The following is an 18,674-nucleotide window of genomic DNA, read 5'->3' as shown; positions in this document are numbered from 1 at the left end:
ATAAGCAGTGCCCAGTGAGCCCCAGGCCCACTCCCAGAAGTATTCAGATGGGTAAAACTCAAACCCAGCACCACTGGGGCCACCGGGAGCACCTTGGTGGTGCTCGGGAGGACTGTGGTACCAGGGATTGAACCTAGGGTCTCTGCGTACTAGCTCCAGCCCTTTCCTTTCTCCCTAGAACCATCACTATCAGTTTTCAAGTCAAAGATGCTTGTGCATGCATGGAGATGAAACTGCAGGTGGAACAGATGAGGGGAAGTAGTCCTAACAGTTTTTTCACAGTGTGATTCCCACTTTCCTGAACCCTCTTTGGACACAGAGGCCTCCCTCATGTTTTCTAGTGTCACTTTCTGTGCCACCAGGAATGTGAACACCACCATGCCTCACCGGACGATCTGTTTGCAGGATTGCTTTCCAAGTCTTCCTCCTTGTAAACATCCTGCAGGTTTCATTGTGTCCCCTGTGACTGGTCCTCAAGTGGCCCTTTTCTCAGCACTGGAGTACATCAGGTTTGTCTGCAGCAGGAAATCTTCTTCCCTTGGGGCTCATAAAATACCTTAACAAGAAACATGAACTGTGCTCATTCTTCAGTGGGAACTGTTTGCTTTACTAACATCAAGTTCCTGCCATGTTTATCTATTTAACAACTTTCTGTATACAAAATAACCTTGTTTAACTGGTAAACCATAGTGTAACTTTTTATTTATTATTGCTGTTATTTTTTAAACTTGTATTTTACCTTATGCCTTATGTAAACACTGTGGTTTACAAAGTTATTCATGACAATTTGTTATGCCAACACCAATCCCACCTTTCCACCACCGTTATCTCCAATTTTCCCTACCATCCCTTAAGTCTGCCCCCATAGCAGGCCCTCGATAATTTATTTTATATTGCTTGTCATAATTTGCTAAATAATGATCAAAAATCGTTTCCTCAGAAAAAAAGTTAGTGACCATTGTGTATCTCGCCATGGAGCTATTAAGCCCTTGTAATAAGAGATTTCTAAGATGTCGTTACAGGTTAAGCTTTCTATGTTGATATTTGTTAATTGAGATGGGATGCCTTCGACATTACATCCCTCCCACTCTGGTGTGCTTCTCCTGGTTTATCAGTGTTGTAGAGTTTGAGGTGCTGTATTCGCGACTGCACGCTGCCCAAGATTTTTAACAGGATAATACAGCCGGAGTTCACTTTTTAACTGGCTGGTGTTTGGGGGAGTGTGTGGCTGCTTCTGGCAGTACAGGGAGATGGGAGGAGGTAGCCCATCCCTGACTCCATGGGAGTCTGGAGATGTTAGTCACAAAACCTGCATACCTGGGTTTTTCAATGGATTAATTTCTGGATGAGGCTTGTCCTGAGCAGTGGAGTCCCTCTGGGAGCACAGTTCTTGGCTGCTGCGGCTCTGTTTGGGTGGGTGTTGGGCTCACCACCCCTGTCCCTCCTTCCCGGGTACTCTGGATAACTCAGCCTTGGGCGGGATCCAGGAGAATTCTGCCTGTCACATGTTGATCTCTTTCAAGATTTATTTGTGAGTCTCTGGATCAAAGCCAGTGGTGCTGGAGGTGGTTCGTGGCGGTGACTGATTCCACACTGTAACTTTTCAAAAAGACATTTTCTGTAGCCCTGAAAGAGGAGTGGAAGGAAAGTCATGGGCTGGGTCTGCCTGAGTTGAAGCACGTGACCCATGCAGGGGCTGTGAGACACCATGATTGTAAAGGTGTTAAAATAGAAAAAGGGGATTATTATTATTATTATTATTATTATTATTATTATTTTTCAAGACCAGGGATCAAATTTGGTCAGAGGCAAGGCAAGACTTCTACCATGGAGTCACAGGCCTGGCCCAGTAGCTATAATACTAACCCAGCTGCTGGTGCTTGCTCTGCCAGTTCTAACTCGAGCCATTCCTTGGCTTCTGCTTTTTTTTTTGTTTGTTTTGGTTTTTGTTTTTTAAATTTTTTTAAAAATTTTTATTAGTGAGACACCATGAGGTACAGTTGTAGACTTACAAATTTTTGTGCTTGGGTTCAATTATACAATGATCAAATACCCATCCCTCCACCAGTGCCCATTTCCCACCACCACGGATCCCAGTATCCCTCCCACCCCCCGCCCCCCATCCCATCCTGCCTCTGTGACAGGCATTCCCTTTTGTTCTCTATCTCTTATTCTGCTTTTTAAGCCTCATAGCAGCAATCCTCTGAGCTAATGAGCATCTTCCTCTTTGAAGATGAGGAAAACAAGACAGAGAGGTTGAGTGACTTTCCTGAGTTCACACAGCCTGCAAATAGGGAGGCCGAACTATAGTCATAGGAATCTGGCTTTAAGGGGATCCAATTTTTTTTTTAGAGTTTCAGATATACACTGTTCCAACACCACTCCAAAGCCTTGTTGTTATTTTTTTTTAATGGATTACTGTGAGATACAGTTACAGACTTACAAACTTTTGTGATTTTGTTTCAGTCATTTTTTTTTATGGGGGGGCACACCCTGTGGTACTAAGGACTTACTCCTGGTTCTGTGCTTTGAGATCACTTTTGGCAGTGCTTGGGGGACCCTATGCCCATATGAGATGTTGGGGATTTGAACCTGTGTCAACAAGGCAAGTGCCTTAACCCCTGTACTATCTCCAACCCCAGAATTTTTAAAAATAAGCTTTGATTTTATTACAGAAAGCTCTTGCATGATCTACTTTTCACCAGTCTGTTCTGGCATGCTTCTATGATATCAGAATCTCCTGGTCAATGACCACCAGTGTGCACACACCCTGGAATGGTTCCCACAGGCTGTGCCCAACTCCACGTTATTGCTGCTGGAGTCATGAACCAACATGGTGGCCACCAGGGCATAGTGCTGGGCTTCAGATTTCCTGAGCACTGGACAGTCGTTGGTGGGGATGACTGGCTTGGCTTTGCCTTGCTGGATCATCTTCAGCGTCTGCTTGTAGCCCAGCTCATACGTGGCACTTTCCAACACCAGCTGGAGGCAGAAGTTGATGGACTCCAGAGACTTTTTCATCTTCTTGGTGGCCACCATCTTCCCGCTTTAGGGACAGGACAGCCCCAGCCAAGAGCAGCTGCCAAGATGGCTGGGGTGGGGGGTGGGGAGGAGAGGAAAAGGGCCTAGAATTTTTTTAATCGAATCACTGTGAGATACACATTACAAAGTTGTTCACGATTGGGTTTCAGTCAATGTTCCAATGCTTTTCTCTTCACCAGTGTACATTTCCCACCAATCATGTCCCCATTGTCCCTAGTTTCCTTCCCACCCTCCACCCCCAAGCCTGCCTCTCTGTCTCTGTCTCTGTCTGTCTGTCTCTCTTTCCTTCTGGGCATTACTGTTTGCATACAGGTTCTGAAAGGTTATCATATTTATCCCTTTACCTACTCTCAGCACTCAGTTTTTGTCCAGAGTGGTCATTTCTTTCTTTTTTGCTTTTTGGGTCACACCTGGCGATGCTCAGGGGTTACTCCTGGCTCTGCACTCAGGAGTTACTACTGGCGGTGCTCAGGGGACCATATGGGATGCTGGGAATCGAACCCGGGTCGGCCTTGTGCAAGGCAAACGCCCTACCCACTGTGCTATCTCTTCAGTTCCAGAGTGGTCATTTCTAACTATGACTGTCATAGTGGACTTCTCTCTCCTAACTGCCCTCCTCGCTTCACACTTGTAGCAAGCTTTCAATCATGGGCACAGAATTTTTTGATCATGAAAATAAATCCCAGGGTTGGAGAGATAGAACAGCGGCTAGGGCGTTTGCCTCTCACGCGGCCAACCCGGGTTCAATTCCCAGCATCCCATATGGTCCTCTGAGCACCGCCAGGAGTAAGTCCTGAATGCAGAACCAGGAGTAACCCTTGTTCATCGCCGGGTGTGACCCAAAAAGAAAAACAAAAAGAAAAAAGAAAATAAATCCTTATCTCACCCCCCTCAATTCATCAAGATGGGAGAGAAGTGAGAAATGAATGCTAATTAATGCAAATAATAAGGAAACCAGGGATTTGGGATTTCTGTGTTAGTGGCTCGCAGAGGGGGGACCAAGACCCCAGAAAAGCATAAATAGTGGGTGTTTGTGGGATGCTGTGGTCAGGAAGGTGCCCCTTGGGAGCCCGGGCATGGCACTCAGGGGTGCTTTCAGAAATGGAGCTGTGTCTCCTGCTCTGAGTTGAGCCTCCATTCTCTCCAAAGCCTGGTATGAGAGTTGAACACCTCCGGTGAGAGTGAGGCCAGAACTTGGGGGCCAGGGGGAGGGACAGGGTCGACCCACAGAGGGACCAGTGAAGACGACAGCCTTGGGCTGAGGCCGTGGGAAACTGGGAAGGATCCTAGGGGGCTTTTGTCTTCTGCAGAGTACCTGGCTCGGTGTCTGACTAACTTGGCATCTTATTTATTCTATGTGAAAGTTAAGTGGGACCCCAGAGGATTGATGGTCTGGGACAATTGGGTGACAAATGAAATCCTCACAAGAGCTTTTAGGGACCAGTCTCATTGACTCCATGTTACAAAGGTGGGGGTTATAAAAGTCACCTAAACTTACTAGGTTGGAAAGTCGGGGGCTGAACTATGAAGACAGCTTGGTCCCGAGATCCCAGCCCCCTCGGTCACTAGCTGAATCCCAGCTTCAGTCCCCTTTCATGGGCCATAAGCCCCTGGACACAGAAAGGCCAGAAACCAGGCCCACTGGTCACTACTCACTCCTCCTGCCTGGGGGTGGGACATGGAGCAAGACAGGTCTCACCAACCCCCTGCAGGTCCTAGTGGCCCACAGCTATGCCCGACCAGGGTGCCAGGAACAGGGGTCACCATCTGCTCATTCTCAATCCCAGGCCAGTGAGGGGCTCACTTTGATTGAGACCTGCAGGAAGAGACACATGGCATATCCTCCGCTTGAACGTGATCCATGGAGGGTGGCTACAGGCTCAATTAACATGTGATACAACAACATTCCCTGCATTCCTCTTCTCATTCACTAAACGGGAAGTGAAGGTCACAACTACTAAATTCATTTCATGGCCCCACTCTTAGGTTACCTGCACAGTTGCAAAGACGGGACTCTTAATCCCAGCAGGAACTGCCTTCCTGTTGGAGAAGCTTCCTCCAGATCAGCCCCTGCACCACCCCTCATGGAAGCCAAGCCCGTGGCTTCCCTCGTGGCCTTCTCTGGCCCACATCTTATTTATGTCTGTCCTTGTTTGGATTGGGAAGCAGGTTGGGGTTTGCTCACACGAGACCCCAGTGACTGGCATGGGCAGGGTTCAGCAGAGCTGTTCAACCAAAGTTTGTTGCATGAATAAATGAGCAGCATTGCCAACTTGGCTCCCTTTCCTTGAACCCCGCCCCCCAGCCCCCCTCAACCCTCACAGCCTGTTCTTTGCACCACCATCAGGACCGATTCTCAAGAGAAGTTGTTTCTCAGAACTTGCAGGGTGGGGCAGAGGGGCTGGGATGAGTTTGTCCTTTGGAAAGGCTGAGGTGTGAGGAAGGGGCCGGGACAGGGACTTTCTCCTGCCACGAAGGAGCCAAAGGCTGAGCCCTTGGCAGGGGAGGGTTTGTGTGGCCCCAGAAGAATGGCAGGGGCCCTGGGAGGTGCTACTCCTTGTTGGCTCAAACTCCACCTCGTCCCAGCTCTCTCCCTGGGGCCAAGGGACACCGAATCCCACACTGCTGCCTGGCCTTTTACTACTTGAAGGGGCTTTTCCCTCAGGGTGGGAGGGCAGAGGGGAAGAACTTTCTCACTGGCCCTGGACCCTGGTCTCTCCACCTCCTGGACAGGGACTGTGGGTGTCCAATACCCCAGGGAGTAGAGACTCAGAGCTAACAGTGGGCAGGGTCCTAGGACCTGGCTTGGGGTCACCCCACCTGTTTAACTGCTCTCTTGGGGCAGCTAAAGACTACTCCCAGCTCCTGCTCCCCAGCCTACCCTGGGGGGCCCAGGGGTCCACAGTCACGGCTGGCTGCCCTCTCCTCTGCACCCTGTGCCCTCCTGCTGCCTGCCTGATGCTGTACCTCTCTTTCCTCTGGGCCTGGCCTGTGGAGGTGCCCACTCTAACCCTCTCAGACCTTCCCAACAGCGCAGTGATGTGGGTCTAGCCGCACATTAGGGATTCAGGAGGTTCAAGACCTGAAGCTGCCCCCGCCCCCCAGTCCTCTGCTTCACCCCTCTGGCAGCCTGGGTCACGCCGTTCTGGATAATGTGCTTAAACTCCGAGGACAGGAACTGTGTCGAATCTGCCTTTGTAGTCATGGCACTTAACTTTGATTGGCATGGAACAGACGTGCCAAAAAGTGCTTGTAGAATAAACTGTCCATGGACAGCTAGGAAGTAATTTAGTCATAATTTATAATTCAGGTCTTCCTGGATCCCAACCTAGCCCCACACCCTTCACCCTCCTCAAGGAAGCCTTCCTGGACTTACTCAGTGCAGGCAGCTTCTCCCACTCTACCCCTGAGGACGCCCTGGCCCAGAGCATCAGCTGCCTGCAGACCCCAAGTTCTGGCCTTGAAGCATCCAGATGGAGGACGGCAGGAAGGGTATCCGCAGACAAGCCCAGAGCAGCTCCCTTCCTGCGGGCCCGGCCCTCACCTCATGACCCCCAGGTGTCCACCCCCACATCCTCCAGTGCCAGGCCTGCTACTTCTCACGAGAGTCAGCCCCGACCTTGGTATTTTCCTGGGGTGGGTCCAGGTGGGGCAGCTAATCCTCTGCTCACTTAGCTGCAATTCAATATCAGCCTCCAATTTGCACGCTCCGCTGCCATCCTTCTCTCCTTCTTCCTCCCTCTGGCCTCTGCTGGGGGAGGGAGGGAGAGCGATGACCACTCCACAGCGCTTCGGAGGGATGCCTGGGGGTGCCTTAGGCTGGCCACACACACTTCGGGCTAGTGCAGAACTGAGTGTGACCGTGGGATCCAGGGGTCTGCGACACCACCAAGGGAGATTGTGGGTTCCAGCTCCTCCCGCTGGGCTGCCCAGCTGTGAAGTCCAAAGCGCCCAGGCTCTCCTAGCTCCCAGCCAACAGGCCAAGAAGGATTTGCAGGGCCAGTGGCAGAAAGGATGCAGGGGCTGAGGGCTGGACTCTGGGAAACAGTTTTCTCGTTAAACCACCCACCTGCGGTGTGATCCCATTCACTTCGGTTCTAGCTGATGAAAGTCTGTTTTCTTGAAATTGTAGGGCACCTGAAAGAGTTCATTGTCTTTATTTATTCATGCGACAAATGGTTATTGTACACCAGCCATGGGCCAAGCAGTGTTCTAGGCTTTCGAGATACATCTGAGAACACAACTGATCAAGATCCTGAAGGGCTGGTGGGGCTCACAGAGCCTGTGGCTGGCTTATTAGCTGGCTCCAAGCACACCGTTCTCTTTACAAGTGAAGGAAAAATGAAGAAACGAAACAGTAAACATTGGAAAATAACAGTGTTTGCTCTCAGATGTCACCTTCACCCCATCTTACCACCACCAATTTACAGTTTACCAAATGTACACAGGAGAGTGCGTACCTTTCTTCACAGAGTTCAGAACAAGTTGCCATATGACCCCACCGTTCCACTCCTAGATGTTCAAACAAACTTGTGCACACACGTTTGCAACAGCGTTATTCACAACAGCCGGAGAAGGAAGCTGATGGAGAAACAAAATGGCGGCTCCAGACTTTTGGGACATGATTCTACCAGAAAAAGGATCAAGGTTCAGTTTAACGGATGTTAATGTACACCGATGAACGTGAATGCGTGGGAAGAAGCCAGACACAAAATACCCCATGTTTCCATCTGTTGTGTGGTACTGGGGATTGAACCTAGAGTCTCACACATAAGACAAAGGTTCCACCTCTGAGCCACATTGAAGGTAGCAAATGACACGATCACCTGGACATGAGGGGGTCAGAACAGGCAAACGCAGAGGCTGCCAAGAAGTGGGGGGCCAGAGGAGTCGCAGTGGCTGTTTTCTGGTTGCAGGATTTCCTTTTGTTGTTTGTTTTGCTCTGGGGCCATACTTGGTTGACTCTGCACTCTGGGATCAATACTAGCAGGAACCATATGTGGTGCCGGGGATCAGACACACACTGGCCGCATCACAAGGCAGGTGTATGTTGTACTCCTGTTGTACTCTCTTCCCAGCCTAGGGTTTCCTTTTAAGATAGTGAAATGTCCTGGATCTAGACACTGCGGCAGCACCATCTTGGAAACTTACTAAACAACATGAATTGCACACTCTGAGGCAGTTGAAATAGTGGGTTCTGTGTTATGCTATTTAGGTGTGTGTGTGTGTTGTGTGTGTGTGTGTGTGTGTGTGTGTGTATGTGTTTGTGTGTGAGATGCCCAGGGTCTTTTTCAACTGAGGTATGTGTTCTATCAAGGAGCTGACTGCCTGGTCCTTGTCTTATAATATTTTTGCTTGTTTAGTTTTTGGGTCACACCTAGCAATGCTCAGGGAGTAATTCCTGGTTCTGCTCTCAGGTGGGCTCAGAGGACCATATGGATGCCAGGGATTGAACCTGGGTTGGCCGCCTGCAAAGCAAGTGCTCTATTCACTGTATTGTCATTCCAGCTCCTAATTTTACAATGTTTATTATTTTATTATTATTATTAGGGCTGGAGCGATAGCACAGCAGTAGGGTGTTCGCCTTACAAGCAGCCAATATGGCCGACCCAGGTTCGATTCCTCCGCCCCTCTCGGAGAGCCCGGCAAGCTACCGAGAGTATCTCGCCCGCACGGCAGAGCCTGGCAAGCTACCCGTGACGTATTCAATATGCCAAACACAGTAACAACAAGTCTCATGATGGAGACGTTACTGGGCCCGCTCGAGCAAATCGATGAACACCGGGAGGGCCATGATACCGTGATTATTATTATTATTATTATTATTTGCTTTGAGGTCACATCTGGTGATGCTCAGGGTAACTCCTGGTTCTTGCACTCGGGAATTACTCCTGGTGGGCTTGGGGGACCATGCCTCGGATGAAAGCCTGGGTTGGTTGTGTGCAAGGCAAATGCTTTACTCTCTGTACTATTGTTCTAGCTCCCACATGTTACAATTTTTAAAGCATTTGCTCTGCGGTCCTTGCCCACGTTGGACTTCCTGCCCGTGAATGGTCTCTGTTCCCCTGATGCAGGGCCTTTCTACAGATTGGTTCTTTAGCCCGGGAGCCTCACAGGCTGCCTCTCAGCAAGCACACCTTCATCCTTCCAATTAGAGCCGAACAATGCCTTCCTCAGGAGTCACTAAGTTCTTATTGCAGGCTCAAGCAGCGTGTGCCAGTCTGGTGAAGCACTAGTCTTGGTCATTACAGGCACTTAAATAATGAAGTGCTCTGTCCCCCACCCAGGTATTAAACCCTAAGCTTTGGGACAGAGGACCAAGCTGAGTATATTTTCCCCGTGATGTAGCCTAAGGGCCTCGCTCAGTATGTGACACATTGTAGTTGCTAATAAGCATTTATTAGTGCATAGATTCATACACGTCCCTCGGGGGATTCTAGTTGAGCTGCTAGCCCGCCAGTCTCATTTCAGTTGGTGTCCCTCTCACTGCTCTCGTCACCATCTTAGCTGCCATAACGGGCAGGCCAGGAAGTGGCCAGATGTGCCAATGAGGAAGTGCACTCTCGGGCAGCTTAGGAGGAGACTCAAAATTGAAGGGTGAAGTCCAGGCCAGTGACTGGTGTGAGAGTGAGAGGAGTGAGGGCCGAGTGAGGTGCCGAGGTCATTGGCACCATGATCTCATGATGCCAGGGTGGCTGGGTGGGCCTCCAAGAAATACTCGCAAAGCAGATTCGTGAATAACATGCCAGAAATGATCATGGAGCCCAGGACTGGGCCTGGGGACATCAATACAGAGAGCCTTGGGTGACCCTGGGGGTACAGCTAGGCCCTGCTTCCTGGAAATGGGGGCTCTGGGGGGGGAAGCCATGATGAAATGGTTCTGATGTTCATTTATTTGTTTTGTTCTTGGGCCATACCTGCCAATGTCAGGGGTTTCTCCTGGCTCTGTGCTCAGGAATCATTCCTGGTGGTATTTGGGGACCTGGTGGTATTCGTTGGCTGGTTACTGCAACTGCTAGTTCTGATGTTCTGAGGTGCTTCTGGGATAGTAGGTTTTGGGGATTTAAGTTCTTGGTTGTTTTGGCCCATACCAGGCAGTGCTAAGGGATTACTCCTGACTCTGTGCTCAGGGATTACCCTTGGCTCTGTGCTTGAAATAATATTTGTGCTGAGGATCAAACCTGGGCTGGCCACATGCAAGGCAAGTACTCTCCCTGCTGTGCTGTCATTCCAGCTCTGGTTCTGGGAATTTGAAAGTGCTGGCATGAGGCAAGAGACTGGACTCTCCAGGAGGCAGGGGTGGGCAGTGAGGGGGCTGCCACAACCTGGGGCAGGGAAGGCCGCTGGTGGAGGGTGTGGGCATGGTGAGGGCTGGCATAGGCTGGGGAGGAGCACAGCAGATGTGACTGATAAGCAGAGTCTGGGCCTGAGCAGCACAGGTTGAGCCATGTGGGCGTGGAGCAAGCAACTTCAGGGCTGAGATACGGTGGGTTTGAGCAGGTGTTGGGCCTTCGTTGTCCGGAGTGAGTGGGCACAGGGCTGTGGAGAGGCATACAGCAGGCTAAAGCCATGTGGGGGGAGCAGGAAGGGTTGGCAGAGGGTTCTGGGAAAACAGGAAGAGGAAACAGGGATGATCCCTTGGAGCCCAGCTCCAGCGAAGGTTGAAGGCTGATATGGCTTCCAGAGCATCCCCTGAGTAGCTCTGGGAGGGTCCAGCCCTGCATCCCTGTGTCCATGGACACTCAATTCGGCAACCATGCTTAGGTCACAGAGCACTCAGTTGCTCCAACCCGGATTGCTTTCCAGACCCATCCATCCCCCAGGGGAATGGTGATACTCCAGCACCCTGTTTGTCTCCTGGGTCTGCAGGATGAGTGCCACTTCCTGGGTCTCTCCTCTTTTCCTACCTGCCCTCTCCAGATATTCCTGGGCTCACACGTCCTTACCTGTGCACAGCCAGCTTCTCCCTGCGACACTCTGCCCTCTGGCTGGCTCCCACACTTCCTCGGGAGCCTTGATGCCTCCAGGATCCCCTTGCCAGGGCTTCTAGAGTGCAGGGGACTCTCCTGTCCCAGAGCTGTCACTGTGCTGTGCTGGCTTTGTTTTGGTGGGTGGCCCTTGCTCTGGGTCTTGGGTCCCACCCCAGACCCCAGCAGACAGTGTACAACGCCCATGTTGGACTCAGTGGGTGAGTGAGTAGGCGGGATGTCTGGGCTGGGCTGCATGTGTTTAGAGAGGAACAGGATGTCCTGCTCCTTCTCAGTGACCTTCCTGGACAGCTGTTCTGGGTGAGAAAGACTCACTAAATTTCAAGGAGGGGTAAGGATTACCCAGAGGGCTTTTTACCTCCCAGCACCTACTTTCTGAGTTATGCAGGGCAGGAGGGAAGGAGGTGACACAAACAGACGACAGGAGCCCTTTGGGTGATGCCGATCTGTCTCCCCAGTGCATAAAGCCCTGCTCAAAGCTGGGTTCTGGAGCCTCTTCCAGGTGAGAGCACTCAATTCAGCTGTGTTGACCCCGAGCTTGGTGGCCATGCTTGCTGTCCCTGCCCAATCGCATCAGGACCTGAGTCAGTGCCCCCCTCAGGAGCCCCCGCCATCACACACTTCATCAGGTCATTCCCACAACCCTGTGAGCATGCCTGTAGGGATTGACTCCTCCTGCTTTTCCAACCTGCATTCCCCAAGCTGGTTGTGCCCTGCCTGGGACTCATCCCGGGGATATATCTTTGCCCCAGAGATTAATAACCTGCATGTTTTCATGCTCTTACTGACCACAGCTGTTCTGTGGATTGCCACCCAGAGATCAATGAAAAGGGTGAGAGTGTGTGCACTCACATGGCGCATGTCTGCCAGGAGATCCCCACAGAACTTTGAGCCTGAGGAAGGGCTTGCATTGCCTCTGAGAGGGCTGTTCTGTCGGTGCAATCTAACAGAGCTTGTGCTATAGACAGCTCTGCCCTTGTAAATCCTCTCGGCTGCTCTGTCTTGGGTTGAGTTTCTCATCCTGTGCCTTCTCCCTGAGGAGCATCTCAGCTCTTTGAGGACAGGGCTTACAACTCTTTATTCTTATTTTCTAGAGCAGCGCCTATTCAAATGTGTAAACCCAAACGTGTTTCCTGTACCTCGACAATCTGCCAAGAGTTCCAGAAACTATCGCTCTTGCATTGATCTGCCCAGATTGACTGGCAGACGGGCCCTTCTAGATCCCAAGGAAACACCTTGCTCCTTACCCATTAATTCCTACTGTCCTGCACGCTGCCGCACAAAGACATGGGACCCTTGCCTTGAAGATGGGGAGAAGCAGATGTTGAAATAATGTGTTGTTGTACACTGGCTCTCCAGTTTTATGCCCCGGCACGTCCACATGTCCAACCTAGCTTTCTGGATGTCTTTAGAGCAAGTTGTAAGCTCTCAGCTGACTCACTGCCACTTATCCCCTTCCTGATTGTATGTCTCTCCTCTTTTTATTACATTCAAGAAGTTGTCACTTCACTTCACTGAGACCGAGTGGGTTTCCTGCACCCCCACCCCCATGCCCAGAATGTTGCAGAGGGACAGAGGGACTGCAAGCTGGATAACTTGTCCCACCAAACCCCAGCCTCACCTTCTCCTTACTGTCCTGCACTCCTCCTTCATGTCCTTGCAAGTGCCCTTTGCCAGAACTCTCTGGGGCAAAAGCCTCTGCTCTCAGCTTCCCTCCTTCCCTGGTCCCTAGTTCTAGACCACTTCCATCAGCAAGCTCAATTCCTGCCCACAAGGACTTCATTCCACCCTTGGTCACAGAAATGGGGACAGGTCTGGAAAGCAGAGGACTCTTGGGGCTTAGGACCCATTCAGAAGCTAGTTTTGGTGGCCAGACTGGGCTGGAGGAGGTGGCAGTTCTGTTCCGGTGGGACACTGGAGTACTCTTCCCAGAATGGGAGCTGCCTGGAGCGAGCCAGGGCAATTTTCACAGTGCTCCAGGAACCCACGTTCCAGCAGTTTCCAAAGACAGTGGTTTCCGGGGCTACCAGGCTCTGAACATTTCTCTGACAAAGAAGTCTGCAATCAAGGAACTGAGCTATAGGGCACCTCTACTCTTGACTATTCTATCCACTGCTGCCCACTGTGATATTCTACAGCTCTGCTCCAGGCATTTTCTGTGAACAAGAAACTGGAAACAAATTCATCATTTCATATGCATTGTTCTGCTCAGTACATACATTCTTTTCCAAGAATGATGCCCATGGCAGTGGCTGAAGTGGGACCAGAGAACAGAAAGTGTCTTTAATGGTGAAAAGATAGGAAACCATTATCCACTGCGACTCTACAGAGGTGCACCCGAGTCTAGGGAAAGAAAGAGATTTTCTGAGTTTGCACAGCAAACTGGATGGGACCACAGGGAAACACATCCGAGGCCGTTTGTCCTGTTCACCCTCCCAGGGACTGCAGTGACCCTGACATATGCCATTTATGCCATCTTGCACTAGTGATCTTTCAAACACTGTCTCACTCTCCCATTTCATTCACTGACCAAGCTATTTGTTCAAAAGTAAGTGCCAAGAGTCTCCATTTGAGGATTTAATTTCTATAAAGTTCAAAACCATACGAAGTTGATTTATGCTGTCACAAGCCAGGGCACTGGTTGTCCTCGGAGAGGCAGAGACAGGGACTGGCCTGAGAAGAGTCCTGAGGTGCTGCTCACCTTCTTGATCCGGATTCAGGTTGCACAGGTATGTCAGCAGGTGAAAACCATCAGGATGTGTACTAATGGCTTATGTACCTTAATGGATGCTTGTCATAACAGATCGTAAAGTATTCCTCTTTGCTGTGGTGGTGGTTGCATAGCACAGAGGGGTCACACGCTTGATTGGGACAGGCAAGGTTAGGGGATCACACTCCCAGAACGTGGGGAGGTACCAGGGATCAAAGTCATAGCCTCACACATGAAAGGGAGGCACTGCCACTGAGGCACACTTCTGGGGCCCTTGTTTTATTTTGGTGGCATATCAATGATGCAGTTGGCAGGGGCGGGTGGGGGACAGGGGGTGTCCATATGGTGTTGAGGGTGAAACCCAGGCCTCTTGTATACAAAGCATATACTCAACTCATTGAACTATCTTCGTTTTTTTTCCTCCAAAACAAGAATTTACTTATTTTGAAGTTTAATTTTTTTAAATTGAATCATTTGTCAGTTTTCATTGCCAGCTGGAGTCAGTAGTTCATGGACTTCAGCTACATTTTCATCTTCTTTGCGGTGGTCACTATCTTCCTGCCTGAGGTGCAGGACAGCCCTGGCCAAGAGCAGCCATTAAGATGGCCAGGGAGAGAGAGAAAGGGTCCAGAATATTTATATGTATTTTATTTATTTATTTATTGCTTTTTTGGGTCATGCCTGGTGGTGCACAGGAGTTACTCCTGGTTCATACACTCAGGAATCACTCCTGGCGGTGCTCGGGGGACCATATGGGATGCTGGGAATCGAACCTGGGTTGGCCGTGTACAAGGCAAACGCCCTACCTGCTGTGCTATCGCTCCAGCCTCTTTATATGTATTTTAATTGAATCACTCTGAGTGTATCTGAGTTACAAAGTTGTAATGATTGGGTTTCGGTCATACAATACACCCATCCCTTCACCAGTGTTCATTTCCCACTACCAATGTCACCAGTTTCCACTCTCTAGTCCTTCCTGCCCCCCTACAACCAATTAAAAAAGTTCAAAGGTACTCGATCAATAAATACTTGTCACTGATTGATGGGGGAAAGCATATCAGGGCTGTTTCTCAGCAGTGCTTTCAATATTGCACAAAGTTTCATGGCCAACCGGCAGTGTGGCAGAGGCTGAAACCCAGTGGCTTGTCCATCTCCTGCCCTCACAGCGTGGCCGGTGAGCCAAAGGTCTAGTGTGGGACAGGTGGAAAATTCTGCACCTTGCAAAACACATGCTTCATCAGGACTAGTAACTTCTGGCCCAGTTCCTACCTGAACTCCTGGGCACTTTGCAGGGAGTAAAAACTTGAAAGAAATGCCCAGCCTGGTGGCAGAAAGAGGGTCTGAATGGAGAGAGAGAAAGGGAAGGGGAGACTAACTTCTTGAGGAGAGGACAGCTGCAACTTAGGCCTGGTGGAAGTTGGGGCTGTGTGCTGGTTCACGTGGACAAAATGCATCTTTTAGACAGTTTGCAACTGGCCTAGTTATTGGGAGGATGACACATCTGAATGTCTACGTGTACACAGATACAAATGCCTTTGCTCTCGCTGTTTATCTGCCTGCAAAACCTCCTTCATTTTGCTCCAAGCTGTCCAGTACTCACTCCTGCCTGGCAAAATCCTAGGCAGGTTTTGCTACTCAGTCAAAGGTCTGTATGCTTGGTGCTTGACACCTCACTGCCTCTCTGGCATAAAAGACACATTTCCCCATGACCTGCTCCTCTGGGTCCTCCAAACACATCTGAGATCAGTGCTCAGACTCAGAAGACCTGTGTGTGCTGACTTGCCTTCAGAGCTGTGCGACTTGGGGGCTGGAGCAATAGCACAACGGGTAGGGCATTTGCCTTGCACGCGGCCGACCCCGGTTTGATTCCCAGCATCCCATATGGTCCCCTGAGCACCGCCAGGGGTAATTCCTGTGTAGAGCCAGGAGTAACCCCTGTGCATCGCCAGGTGTGACCCCCTCCCCCCCAAAAAAAAGCAAAAAAGCAGAGCTGTGCGATTCCTGGCAGGACTCTAACCCAGATCCGTGAGACCAATATACACATATAGGTTCAGGAGCATATTGGTTAGGGATAATCCCGCTAAACAAAGAAAACCATTAACAGATTAACTAAGAGCCCAATTTACAGACCAATACTGCTAATCTTTTGGCTTTGATAAGACTGTCACTGTGCTTTAGTATTGATTAAAGATGTGGTTGTGAAAGGCCTGAGTAAGCAATTCAGACTTAATTCCTACAGTAATATGGGCACATTTTTCACATATTGACAAACATAATGACTATAATAAACCAAGGAAACCTCAGGTGAAACAGCACATGACTGCACTTGTCAATAGAGGTGTAACCATGAATTTAATTAATGCATTTCCTAAGCTCTTCTTTGTTAAGGATGTTTGCCCAGGTTCTGATCAGAATATTACAGAATATTAACTATCTGAGTGAGTCAGTAGCATTCATTCATTCATTTATTCATTCACACAGCATATACACAGCCCCATCACCCTCCTGGTCTCCATGCCAGGGACTGTGGAAAGTCTTCCCTAGGAAACATGACAGGACTCTGCCATCATGGGGTCCTCCAGAGAGACGGGCGAGCCTGACAACCTCATGAGAGCAGACGATGCTTAAAGAGAAGCAGCGTTAACTTCCAAAGGCTGACCCTGAATACCAAAGTGCCTCAGAGAACTTCTTGGGGTGGGGGGTAGGGGGAAGAATTTCAGAATTGACAGAACCGTCTTGAAAAAGAGCAAAGGGAAGCATTTCAGAATGGCCCAAGAGGAGCGAAAGGGAAAAACATTTTGCAAAAGAGCAAAAGAAAAACATTTCAGAGTGGACAGAACCATCTTGAAAAAGAGCAAAGTAGGAGTTCCTCTCACTGATTCACACTTAGGTCAAAGCCACCGTGCATGCCTCAGTGTCATGTCTTGTGTTGTTGGCACAGGATGGATGAGATGGCTCAATGGAGAACTCCACAGCCCAGAAATAAAACCACATATTTTTGGGCAGCTGAGTTTCAGCAAAGGTATGAAAACAATAGTGAGGAAATGATCATCTTTTTAACAAGTGATTCTGAAACAATTAAATACATACACACAAAAGGAATTTGAATGCACAGACTAAAAGTAAGTAAAAATGAACAAAGATCCAAATACAAGAGGCAAAACTATAAAAATCTCAGAAAAATGTAGGGTAAGTTTCTCTTCCCTTTTTTTGAGGAGTGTGGGGAGGACATTCCTCCTGGGGCTCCAGCACCACAAGCAATGCTGGGGGGTGGGGGCCATGTGGTCCTGAGGATGGACCCCAGGGCCTCATACCTGCAAAGCACTTGGGCCACATCCCTGACCTTGAAGGTAAGTCATTTGACCTTGGACTAGATAATGGTTTCTTAGACATGACACTTAAAGTACTAGCAATGAAAAAAACCATATGTCAGGAAAATTAGAAAAAATGGGGGGTTTTGTATGACTGGCAGAGGTGATCCATAGCCAACCCCTGAAAATCTGAAAAGTCATCGTGGCAGCAAAGCTTAAGCTCCAAGAGGCTGCATGGAATCCATCAGGGGGACCTTGGCGGCTGCTGAAGTTAAGTTTGATGAAGGACTTTTAGAGATGAAAGAATAGTTGCCGAAGTTGCAAGATGGTAATCACCTGCTGTTCCAACAAGAATCAAGCATGGGGATCTGACCAATGAAGTGGGTGCAGAGGGGAAGCATTTCTCCTCTATGAAGCAGAGTGGTACCATCTTTTTGGCAAGGATCCCAAGGAGAGAACCCTGATTGATGGTCTGTGGATGGGAACTGCTTGAACTGCTGGAACTGCTTGAACTTCATCCTACAGATGAACAACAAAAGGAAATCGTCAGCAAGGTCCAGAGACCATGCTTCGATATAATCCTGTGTTTGAAGCGATTCTAAGAGATCATAGGCAAAGGTTTCTCATTGGCAATCAGCTCAGTTTTGTGATGTGATTGTATTCCAAGCCATTTTGACTTTAGGAGAGAAAATCCCTAATATCCTGTCTGCATCTCCTCACCTCCAGGAATTATCAGTGAATTTTTATGAAACTTGCAGCAATAAATACATTCATAAATAAATCCGCCCCTTCTCCCATGACATCTATGTGAGAGCCACCTCTAGCATCTTTTTTCAGGTGTGTGTGTGCAGGTGAGGTTGGGGGTGTGTGGTGAACCACACCCAGTAGTGCTCAAGGCTTACTCCTGACACTGCACTCAGGGATCATTTTGTTCATTTGTGGTTCTGGGGACTGAACTTGGGTCAGCCATGTGCAAGGCAAGCACACTTCCTTCTGTACTATCACTCTGGCCCTATCTATAGCATCATTAATCCATAAAACAATAGATTCATCTGTGAGGGGGACCTAGCTTCTAAGGGTATTACATCATGTCCATCACACAATTTTCACAGATGTCAAGGCAAGACAAGGAAATCTCTTTTAGAAGTACCCTTTTTTGGGGCCAAAGAGATAATACAATGAGTAGATTGTTTGCCTTGCACTTGGGCTGACCGGGGTTCAATACGGGGCAACCCATAATGCACTGCCAGGAGTAATTCCTGAGTTCAGAGTAGGAGTAACCCTGAGTTTCTCCAGGTGTGGACCAAAAACCAAACAAACAAAAAAAGAAACACCATTTTTTTGGGTCCAGTGAATAATTGTTATGGAACCTTTTTCTAAGAACCGTTAGGAGAGGTTGGCATTTAGATCTGATCTGATTACTCATTTCCTGATGACATGAATGGGCAGGACCTCATGTTCTCTCCCCAAGCTTTTTCACTCCTCTCCTTAAGTTTTAATGTCCAATAGCAGAAAAAAAAAAATCCAAAAAACCAAAAACCACCCAACAATATCTAGTGAACAACTCTCCTCTCAGCTATAACAAATACATGGTAGTAATACATGTTTCAAAATTATCCCAAA

General features: G+C 49.1%; 1 protein-coding gene and 1 pseudogene across 1 annotated transcript; one reads left to right on the top strand and one right to left on the bottom strand.

Moving 5' to 3' along the window:
• Positions 1-2,275: 2,275 nt before the first annotated feature.
• Positions 2,276-3,039, bottom strand: LOC130029120 (60S ribosomal protein L30-like). Its single transcript, XM_056119990.1, has 2 exons — positions 2,770-3,039; positions 2,276-2,284 (listed from the first exon to the last, which is right to left on the bottom strand). The coding sequence occupies exons 1-2, from the start codon at positions 3,037-3,039 to the stop codon at positions 2,276-2,278; spliced, it is 279 nt and encodes a 92-aa protein (XP_055975965.1).
• A 14,246-nt stretch (positions 3,040-17,285) lies between these two features.
• On the top strand, positions 17,286-17,831 carry LOC130029119 (glutathione S-transferase A4-like; annotated as a pseudogene).
• The last annotated feature ends 843 nt before the right edge of the window (positions 17,832-18,674 follow it).

The sequence above is a fragment of the Sorex fumeus genome, unplaced genomic scaffold, assembly GCF_029834395.1.
Source record: "Sorex fumeus unplaced genomic scaffold, SorFum_2.1 ptg000042l, whole genome shotgun sequence".
Lineage (NCBI taxonomy): Eukaryota > Metazoa > Chordata > Mammalia > Eulipotyphla > Soricidae > Sorex > Sorex fumeus.
The sequence above is the reverse complement of the archived record's forward strand: the minus strand, read 5'-3'. Positions and strand labels throughout refer to the sequence as shown.

Coding starts and splice junctions, on each gene's coding strand:
- LOC130029120 (XM_056119990.1), bottom strand. CDS start 3,039: ATGGTGGCCACCAAGAAGATGAAAAAGTCTCTGGAGTCCATCAACTTC.